An 11,719-nucleotide genomic window follows, 5' to 3' on the forward strand; every position below is an offset into this window, starting at 1 on the left:
AAAGCAAGAACGTTATCCTTAGTTGGTTCCTAGTATTGGGCGGCAATAGAGAGATTAAAAGAAGCCTTAGGTTAATAGATAGAAGCAACATAAGCCCCGCGAGCGCGTTGTTCCATATATCCTTATTTTAGAGAATTAACGTTAATAACATTAATCTTCTTACCTTAACCCTTCTGGCGTAAAGCAATGGAATTCTTATTTATAGAAAGGATATATCTATTAAAGAGTAATAGTGTTATTAAATTAAGTCTTTCCTTTAGCTTTGCTATAAGATTTACCTTTACTAGCTTATCTTCTTTAAGAGCTAAGAATTGGTCGTCTCCTAAGATAATTATATTATTAGTTTATATGCCGACAATTCCGAATGGAGTTCCTATAGTTATAATGAGGAAGCAGGGATTAAATATAGAAGTAGTCATTAAAAGCTTCTCTTTATAGTGCTTACTGTAAGTAGCCCACTAATAAGTTCCTGCCTCTGCAATTCTATATAATGGCTTAAGTATAACTATAATTGTGTCTTCAGGATACTAGTGGCGAATTTGCTCTAGAAGGTATGCTAATATTAAGCGCTGAAGGTGCGTCTCTAATTAGGTATAGGCTTAAGTGATATCTCGTAAATAAACTGCCATTCTATTCTTTATTAAGGAGGGAGCTAATATAACAATAACTCGCTAACTAGCTCGTTAAATTATAGGAGATTGTGTAAGAATCATCTCTTTGCTATTATTATTGTAACCTTAGATAATAAGCCTTAATTTCTTAAATGGGGTGTTAGTAGCTTTGCCCTTAATCTCATTGACCATTTTTAACTTAAAGATGCGAACTCCATCGAACTTAGTAGGGTTATATTTCTTAAATTTAAAGACTCCTCTTGCGATAAAACCGTTAATCTCCTACTTGTCGGATGCTTAGAAAGGAGCTCCTGGGGTTATAATACGACCTTCCTTTTAGAGCTGTTTTGCGAGCTTAAAGTCAGCCTTCTCTTTAGCTGTTATAAAGGCCATTAATAACTCAACTCAACTCTCTATAGCAGCAACGAATTGCTCTTTAAAATTAATAAAATGTTAGCGATTTTGTAATCCCTTCGGGCGACCTCTACCGCGTTATGGTTGCGGCACGTCTACTATAATTATATTAGGATTACAGTTGCCTTCTAGGGCACGTTAATCGTGGTTCTCCTCTAGGGCATCTTCTAGGGTATCTTCTAGGGCATCCTGCAAAGGCTCGGAACTATTATCTTTATAGTAGGGCCTAATAACGGTTGAATGGAATTAAGTAGGTCTATGGGGTATCTAAAGAGTGTAAGTTTAACTATTAATTATAATAAGTTTATATGGGCCTAACTATCCTCCCTTTTTACGCTATACGCGTACTTTAGATTGGAGTGGCAGATTAAGCGTAGTCGAGGTATTTAGGCCATTTCTTATTCCTAGTACGTTATTAACCTAGCGCGTAGCGTATAGACGTTGTACCTCCTTTGTTACTTTGCGAATAGCCTTAGCTCGTTATATAATAGAGGGAGATAGTGGAGAATTATTAGTTATTTAAGGGTAGGCGCTAAAGACTAGCAACGTGGGTATAAGCCCATCTAGGCCAGCGGAATTATTGACGGCCTTAATAGCCATCTATAAGATGATTTCTTTGCTAGCGTCCTCTAGTTCTAAAGAAATAATTTTATATACTTGGCGCAATGGTATATAGTATTGCTTTACTTTTCCGATACTATTATATGCCTTAACAGGGACTTCCTTAACCCTTAATTGCCATTACTTTTACCTGTTGTTAAAACTCTGTAGATAAGAAGTTCTTTCCTACGTCGTAAATAATTTGATTAGGGGGTCCTAGGTAGACATTAATCTAGTATAACTAAAGGGTATCCTATGCGTTTCTAGCTAATATATCCCTTAAGAAACGTGCGGCTTAGAAGAAGGTTGATAAGTTAACAGCTTAGAGGACTAGCTTACCGTTAAGATATATAACATTAATAATAATACAGAAGTTAAAGTCGTAGTTATTTTTAAGGGTGAACTTAAATCGGCTAGGGGACTTCTAGTTTATTTAGTAGTAATAGCAGTACTTTATAAGATGCTTAATTGCCTTAACCTTGACTTTATGACCTGCTTATTAAAGAACCCTAAGCAGTTAGTAAATAAATAGGTAGCTAAAACAATGGTATAGTTAACGTAGCTCTAACTTAGTTAAGTGACTCTAAGCAACGCTCCTTTCTAGTTATTGGAGGAGCAACTAAGGGTAACCCTACTTGCGTATAATAGGCACCCAATTATCTCCCTAAATAAGTATATTTTTAAGGTTATTGAGCTTAACGCCTAATTTATTTATATCTTAGATATAGAATAGGAACGGGGTATTTGTGGGAATAATATAGAAGGTAATATATCCTAATAGGGTTTGGACCTTGATTGTGCCAAGAGATATTATAGTACCCTTACCGAAGCGAATTATATGTTAGCCTGCTGTTAATTGGTTAATTTAAATAGAGCTATTAAGCTACTAAAGAGCTCGAACTTAAGGTTCTCCTACTATAGATACTCCTGTGGCTCTAGTATCTGGTATAATACTATAGAAGACGTTTACTAAGTATCTATCGTTAAAGGAGAACGCGGAACTTTCCTTTGGCTCGTTAAAGATATCTAACTTTATAACAGAATGGAACATAGATTGGTTATTAAGGATAGCGACGGTTTATGTACTATTTACCTTACTATACTCAGTAAAGTATTGGTCGGGAGAGTAATCCTTAATATCCATATCCATAAGGAGCTGTTTGGCCTTATTAACCTTATCCTTAAGGTCTTTTATACCTTTATATTAGACTAGAAAGCTTTAGAAGTAGGCTGTAGTAACCTTATAATTTTTAACATTTCTTATATTTTATTGGAACTTATTATATACCTCCTTTCGCTTATTAAGAGAGTGTCTATTTAACTAGTAATTTAGCTTCTTATAAACGTAGCACTTCTTCTAACGGTTGTTCCGAAATGAACCTCTACAAGGACCTCTATGATTGCTTTATAGTTGACGTTAATTATACCCTCTGCCGTATCCCCTACTCTGGCCACCATATATTTAATTAGTCTAGTTATAATTATATTAGTCTAGAATCCTAGTTTAAATAGGGTTTTTGGTATAAAATTGTTAGGGTTCTTATATTTGTATTATAGTGCCTATAGCGAAGCGTAGTTCGGTATATACTCCTTTAAATATATCTATAGGTTTATATAGCGCTAAGTTGCACTTAGGAACGCTATGGCATACTAAAATAACCTAGTCCCTTAGACTGTTCTTGTTTTGGTAGGTTTTAGTAAGACTATATTAAATTTTCTAGAGTTTATTAAAGAGTAGTTAAAGACACTCTAGGTAAGTCGTTATTGGGTTAGAAGTAATAACTCTCTAAAATATAGTCTCCCGCCATTTAGATATATAGAGTTAGCGGTTTTTGTTAGTTTTAAAGTAGGCTCTAGTAAGCTAAAGCATTATATTAAAGCTATAGTTTTTACCTGTAATATAGTTGTAATAGAATATTGCCGCCCGTCCCTTTAATATAATAGAGAAAGCATAATAGAACTAGTGGCGTTAAATTTTAACCTTATTATAGCAGTTATAAAAGACCTATAGTTTTGCTCTAAGTATGTCGTATAATTCTCCTCTAAACTTCTTCTCTTTGTCCAAATATACCTTTATTAGATTCGTAACTTCTTAAAATAGAGGCTTATCGGTTAGCTGGGATAAAGGAGTTAAAAGTAGTGGAGGTAGAGGAAGAGTACCTCTAGGTGGGAGAGTACCTTTAGGTGGAAGAGTAGCGTTCTAGGGGTTTTATTCCGAATTAAAGTTGCCTTCTAAAGAATATAGGTTGGTTTTAGGTTTCTGTAATTAACGTATAATCTTAGCTTCCGTCTATACTGGTTCTTCTATACTAGTAAGAACGGCGTAAATATTACTGGTAATTAGGTTATTGTCCTTAGTAACGTACACCCTATTCCTTTAGAGGGAGTCTTAAAAATTCTAAATAATATTAATATTGCTAAGTGCCTAGGTATCGGCGGTCCATCCTATAAAATCCTCCCTAAAGTATTCCCATAACTATAAATCGGCGTAATAGCTATCTTGGTAAAATAGAATATGGTGTAGGAGAAAGCTGTTAACTTATTTTACGGTATAGGTTGTTATATTAAAGGTAAATACGTCCCAATCTTTATTAATAAGTTTTATGTATATAGCTACCCCTAGTAGTAAGGAGTCTCTTTAGTTGTTTAGAGTGGCCATAGTTATATCTTTGGAGGAAGGGAATATTAGTAGTATAGGGATTATCGTTTAGTACGCGTTTGTGACGTATATTTGCGATTATAGGGCTTAGGACTAGTTCTAGCCTTAAATCGCGAAGACTTATAAAGCGTGTTGTTCTACGTAATAGACGCAAGAATTTATAATCTGGGGAAGGCTTAGGACTAGTTCTAGCCTTTAAATCCTTAGATTTGTGGAAGAGTTCTATTTAAGGTTTAGGACTAGTTCTAACCTTAAAAGACAGCTTCCCTTAGCACGAGTAGCACTAGTATAGTGGCTTGTCTCTTTTTAGTGAATACCTAGCTGTTCTGTGGCATAACTATAAAGTTAACCACTAATTAGTGTTGGATCACAAGGGGATATCACGTAGCTACGGTTCGTAGATAGTATGATAATTGTTGTTCTTCTTTCTTCTAAGAAAGGGGAAGGGTAAGGAACTTAAGGTTCCTTACCACGCTAGTGCCGCGGCAACACGTGACGGCAACTTGCCTCACGTGACGGCAATTTGCCGCATATGGCGGCAATTTGCCCTATTCCCAACACTAATTACTATATAACTTTAATAGAAGCTACGGAGTGTATATAAAAGCCTATATCTAAATTATTAGAATTTATTATTAAGTGGTTGTTAAGATATTAAGGTGCGATTTTTCCAATTTTTAGTAAGTTTTTAAGGTGGGCCACTTGCCCGCGTAGGCCACTTGCCCGCAGACTACGTTAATAGCTTTTGCTTAATTTAGAAGTAATAGTAAGATTAAGGCGCCTTAGTTACTACTAGGTAAGGATCTACTATAGTAACTAAGGCGCTCTACTTAAGCTAGGTTTAAAGATTATATTAGTTATAGATCTAGTATATATTTAAACTATAGAGTTTTAATATAGAGCCCTCTATATAGGATTTAATATAGTAGATTATAATTCTAATTTAAAGCTTTATATACTAAATATTTTTAATACCTAATAACTAAATTGTTATATGGCTAGAATTAAAGTAAGTTTATTACCCTAACTTGATTAAATATATATATAAGAAGAGATATAACTATATGCTAAGACCCCCCCCCCTAACGGGCGGAGAAATTAGAAAACTAAACAACTTAGCTATAAGCTAGACTATTAGATAATAAAACTATATAAGGTTTTTAAAAAGATAGGCAACTCGTATAAGGTAAAGCTCTTAGATTTAATTAGGGTTTACCCTATTTTCTCGCCAGATAAGCTACGGAAAGTATTACGGCACTAGCAGAACTTAGTTAGCAGAACTTAGTAGAACTTCGCGGTTACGTAACTAGAGGACCGCATAAAAGAACCCTACTTTAACTAGCGCTGCTTTTCTTCTCTTTTTCTTTCTTTAGCTTTAGATTCTCGTTTATAGATAATCTAATTATATAGGCTTGCCCGTCCCTCTTACTATGCTTATACCTTAATTAACTAAGTTACTAATATTATCTAAAGCTTAAACTATTAGCGACTTAGTTAATTGAGGTATAAGTATAATAAGAGGGACGCGTAAGCCTATATAATTAGATTGTCTATAAACGAGAATCTAAAGCTAGGGAAAGGAAAGGAAAAGAACAGTAGCGCCGCTTAATGTTTTATAAGATCTTCGCGTCACGTGACCGCAATATGCGGCAATCTGTGGTAACTTAGCGGTGTGAAGTTTTGCTAAATTCTGCTAGTGCCGTAACAAAACCACCCTTTCTTCCTAAGAAGGAACTTAAAAATATCTATAAGACTATAAATAGGATAAGGATATAGAATAAGACCCTAAGGATATTACTAGGACCGTAAGGATAGAACCTAAAGGAAGAGAATAGAGCCCTAAGAAAAGGACCTATAAGATACGCATAGACTAAAACCCCTAAAGAAATTACCTAATACCCCTACTACTATGCTATAAAATATAGTAGTAGGTAAAGCAGCTATAGGACCCGTAAATACCTCAGACGAAGAAATAATTAATGTTTTAACCCCCTAGGCAGAACTTACGGCAGCTAATATATCACGGCACTGACCTAACGCATACTATTTCATACTGTCTCGTACTATTTCCTATTATTGGCTGGCCCACTACTAGTGCCTCGGCGGCCGGCACTACTACTTATATATAATACCCCCTTTCTACCTTCTTCTCCTCTTTATATTATAACGTAGTTATTTAGTCTACTTTATTGCAGCACTATAATATAATACTAAAATTAAACGGCTACGAGAACTGCTTAAAACTAGAGATACCCCTATATTTTAAAATAGCCTATTAAACAGACTTGCTATAGTCCTTAAGGCCCTAGCCTAACGCACTATATTATTAAGATCCGCGAAGGTTATAAACCCCCTATTACTTATAAATAGAACTAACCCTATATTTAATAATTGGAAGCTTTAACTACGGGATAAGCTTAAAGTTAATAAAGATTACTTCCTTAACGACTAAGCTAAGATAGCCTATATTTTCGGCCGTACTAGTAGAGATACTTAGACGCACTTATATCTGCGATATACTACAGACTTAGTAGACCCTTTCGTCTTAGAAGAAGAAATAATTAACTACCTGTCTTTTATTTATAAGGACCCTATTAGGTGACGAAGTCACCTCGCCTATATATATTGTTCCGTATAGCCGTGCCTAGCATTAAGCCAGTTACTCGCTTACCTTTTATAGGTTTATATATGGCTAAGTAGTGCGGAGCTTGCTATTTTATAGACCCCTTTAAGGTATAGAACGCCCGCCTTAATTATAAAAGTCTAAATATAAAAAAAGGAGACCTTTTTAGCTTTTTAGACCCGCTTTTTAGACCTAGCTAGCTAAGTATAAATTCCCCATAAAGACCTAATACTAGACCTCTTTAATAAGCTTACTCTAGACCTATAGCGCGCCGTACTACTAGTTTTTACTACTATATAGACGTTAAAGGTACTTATAGACTACTGCCTAGCTATTAACTAAGGCCTTTATTAAATTAAGGCATGAGCTAAGTAGTATAAAGCCAGAAACTCTTTAAACTAGACTATAAACTCTATAAGAACGGCCCGTAGTGCCCTACGTCAGGAAAAATTTTAGCAGCATTTAGCTAGCATTTTTAGCATTTCGCAGCATTTCGTAGCATTTAAAACAGACCATACGCATTAAGTAGCATCTAGGCAGCTATATATATATATTATATATAAAAAATTTATTTTTAAATATATAATTGGATATAGTATATTATATAATATATATATATAGCTGCCTAGATGCTACTTAATGCGTATAGTCTGTTTTAAATGCTACGAAATGCTGCGAAATGCTAAAAATACTAGCTAAATGCTGCTAAATTTTTTCCTGACGTAGTATAATTTATATCTCCTATATCTCCTACTATATACGGAGGACGACGCAAAATTGAATTTCCCCTTCCTATTTGGGAAAAGCGTTATTTTGATGCCAAGACCCCACCAAAAACCAACTCAATCAACTTAATTGAAGCTTTTAATATTAATATATTATCTATATAGCTTCCAAAACGTGGTGTTTTACCGTTTAATATTCACATGATTAATCTCATTCCATCGCACCTTATATTCTATAGGCTTTCGAGGCTTTCGGGGCCTTAATTGCGTCTATTCTTGGCTTTTTACTTGGCTCTCTACCCGTTCAACTGCCCGTTTAACTGCCCGTTTAACTACCTGGTTACGATCGTTTCTTTAAAGTCTTTAATTATAGAGCTATCGATCTACAATTAAGCCAGGCCCCTAAGTATCTTAACGTCGATTTGGAACCACTAAATCAACTAATTTTTGCCACTCTTCCTTAGTAATTTCCTCAATTTCCTTACGGCTCTGCGCAGGGAGGAAGAATTGTAGATAGGCGTCAGGTAAACCACAGTGATTGCGCAACGTCTTATAGCCCGTTTAAAGCACCTCAACGATTATAGAAAGCTTGTGATTGGCTTCCTTATAGAGTTGCTTTTAGCTTCGCTACTTTTCCTCAGTGTGGTTTTCCATAAATGGATTAGGCTGCAATCCATTATCGATATAGACTCGTCTATACCTCTCCATATCCATACGCTAGTCCATACTCCTTAGAATTATAATACATACGTCTATCTGTTAATTTCCGCACAGACCTTATTATTATTAACTTAGTTGCTAGGTTAATAGGAGTTGCACTATATATAGAGCAGATTATAGTTCTAGCAGAATTTAGCAGAATTTAACAGACTAAGTAGAATTCGGTAGATATTGTAGATATTATAGATATTGCGGATATTGCGGATATTTAAATTTAAGTTACTATCTTAAGCCTTTCGTCTAAAATACTACTTCGTTTCCAATGCTTTAAACACTCTACTCTCTTAAGGTTTTTGGCTCCTATCTGCGCCCTTTCCCATAATACCGTACGACGTGCCCCTAAAAAGACTCACTCTAGTTCATCGCTTATAGCTGGAATTAAGAGAATATTAATTGCTATATACGATAACCTTGGCTAACATTTTCTCTGTTAATCTTAACACTACTATTTAAGGGCTAATATCTTGCCAATATTATACGGTTCCCTATTACAATAGTCTTAGAATTTATCCTAACTTTACGGTTAAGTATACTTTCCTAACTTTTAAGCAATCTAATTAAATATATTAAGCTCTTGCTCTTAAGGTTGTTTCTTTTTATATAATAAAGAAATTAGGGGAAAAAGAGCCTTTTCCTGGTAGGATTCCTAAAGTCCTTTAACCCTTTTTAATATAGGCTTTACCCATTTTAGCTTCTAGTTAGCCTTAATATACTTTATATAACGGTTTAGATAAAGAATAAGGGCTGCGGCGTAAAAGGGTAAATTATCTGTTTTGCTGTAGTACTTATTAAAGGTTTTCTACCCCTTTTTAATCCCAGAGCTAAACTCCTTATTAGAAGCATATTTAGACTACTATACGGTATTACTATCGTCTAATTTAGTAGGAAGTTTACTTATAAGTACGGCTTTAAAGTACTAGATAAGAATATCTATAGTAAAGAGTACGCTATTAATTGTTACGTGATCTCCTTAAGTCTCTAAAGTTGCTTAGTAGAATAGTTAAAGAAATTCCTTAGTTGTATAAAGCTATTCCTAGTCCTCTAGAGAGAGATAATCTACCTAGAGCGTAGTAAAGTAGTTCTTAGTATAGGTATTAATAGCTCCTGCCTTTTAATTGGCCATAGCTAGTATTTAAAACTAGCTATTCCATCTTATACGGTTATTAAGTAGAATTATTCTCTCTGCGAGATCCTTAAACTCCTTTATACGACTAGCGGAACTGCGGATATATATAATAATATTATAAAGCTTGCCGAGTGGTCCTATAACCCAAAAGGTTACCTATTTCTCCTCTTTATTTCCTACTTCCCCTTTTCCTTCCTATTTGTTATATAACTTAAGTTACTCTATTTTAATTTAACTGCAAAATAGGAAGGCTTATATGGCTAAGTTAATAATATAACTAGTATAGCGGATCCGCCGATACGTGAAATCCTATTTAATCTCCTCCTTTTCTAAGAGATAGGCTTCTATTTTGCGATAAAGGGTATTATTTAAACTAGTATTATTACAAATAATAGACCTAAGCTTTTGTATAATACCGTAGTCCTTAAGGACTAAGAGAAGAGTAGCGAATTACTTATCTTCGCTATAATTTACTACTATACGAAGGGTAAGGAGGGCCTTTAACCGCTTCTCCTAACCCTAATTAATAAAGTAGGCGCAGATCCCTAGAAGAAGGAGTTTATTTAGGGAGGTCCAGATATTAAGCAATAGATAAATACTTAATATTGTTGACTAAAGTTTCTTTTGTATAATGTCTTTATAAGCTTGTTAGGATAAGTTTAATCTTTTTTATAATTTAAGAGTGTGCTATTATAAGAAAGTCGGACGATTCTAGATTAAGAACCCGGTAAAAAGCATAAAATTTAGGCCATTTAATAATACGGAATGGAATGTTTTGTATAACAATTAACAAGATTAAAGCCTTATTAATTATATCCTAATCTAGCCGTTTTTAAAAGACCTGGGTATTTATTTCCGTTGTTTAACCTAAAGACTCTGCTTTAATATATAGTTACTAAAGTTTTTTTTAAGTATCTCTAATTGTATTAGGCTAGTATCTTTTTTAATCTAAAGTAGATGTTTTAAATTAAGATACTTTTGAAAATTACTAGTAACTAGACTACTATGTAGTAATTCTTATAGATAGTGAATGTAGTAGAGAATATAATTTCGACCTAAATATTCTAGCTTTATGCTAAGCGCCGTATAAGTATGGGCCTATATTGCAACGGCTATTTAGGTCCTCGTTAGGCGAGTTAAGGCTGAATTAACGGTAGTTAAAGGCGCAAGAAGAGATAATTCTGCTTTAGAATCTATATCCTGTATAATAGAGTAAAGGAAAGATAAAAGCTAAGAAATTTTCTAGCGGTGAGGAAGTATGGACAATATTTATAATCTATATCGATAAGATCCATATCGATAATGGATCGATAAGATGGACGATAAGAGAATGGAAAACCAGCCTGCTTTTCCTCCGCTCCCTCTCTATAATTATTGCCTCCTTTAAGTTCTATAAGCTTCTTAATATAGCAAGGTATCCTCTTAATCCACTACTAAATTCGCCACTGCTTAAGATCTTACTAAGCTCTAAGCTAAGCCTTCTCTACAGCTACACGGGAGGTAAATAGGCCTCTTTTTATAGTTACCCGTTTTAGGTAGCTCTAATAGGGCTTAATTATATTTAGGTTAGGCGAATTACCTAACTAAAGAAGACGTTAAATCTTGTAGGCGTTAAAGTAGACCTAGTAAATCTTTGCGATATAAGAAGTAGCCTTATTTTCCTACACAATTATATTAAGATTTAAGCACGTAAGGCTTATTACGGCACCGTAACGGATCTAGTCAGGGGGCTCGCTTAAGCCTTAGTATATATATATAGACGTGTCCTTTTCCACCTTCTGCTCCTTATCTTAATACCCGGGTCTATAGACTACTAATTATACAGGCTTATATACGTTCTTTACGGCGCTCGTGCCTTAATTAACTAAGTCGCTATGATATTATATTAAGATCCCTCAGTCAGACGCAGGCTGTTATAATTTAGGTTAAGTCCTATAGTGGACGGGTAGATAAAGCCCTACACGTAGGTAAAGGAAGGAGATATACACTTCTATAACAAAGCAGGTTTACGAAGTCCTATAGTGGCTAGGTTACGAGAAGCTTACTCCCTATACCGCGTAGGCACCCTTATATTTCTTTTTATTTTTATTTTAATTCTTTATTAAACGGCCGCCTATACTATAGGGAAGCATATGCCAGGTAGTAACCTCTTTCCTACTATATGAACTCGTTAACTAACCAAGCAACGCGTATATCCGTTAACTAAACGCGTATGCCTACTAACCGACCTATTAACTAATA

General features: G+C 34.7%; 1 protein-coding gene across 1 annotated transcript; it reads right to left on the reverse strand.

Annotated features, from left to right (window-relative positions):
* Positions 1–10,671: 10,671 nt before the first annotated feature.
* K441DRAFT_559391 (uncharacterized protein) lies at positions 10,672–10,908 on the reverse strand (the record flags this gene model as incomplete). Its single annotated transcript, XM_067643450.1, has 1 exon — positions 10,672–10,908. A coding segment is annotated over one exon (237 nt), but the record flags the coding sequence as incomplete, so codon positions are not given.
* Positions 10,909–11,719: the final 811 nt, after the last annotated feature.

The sequence above is a fragment of the Cenococcum geophilum genome (genome assembly GCF_001692895.1).
Source record: "Cenococcum geophilum 1.58 unplaced genomic scaffold K441scaffold_20, whole genome shotgun sequence".
In the NCBI taxonomy this organism is placed as follows: Eukaryota; Fungi; Ascomycota; class Dothideomycetes; order Gloniales; family Gloniaceae; genus Cenococcum; species Cenococcum geophilum.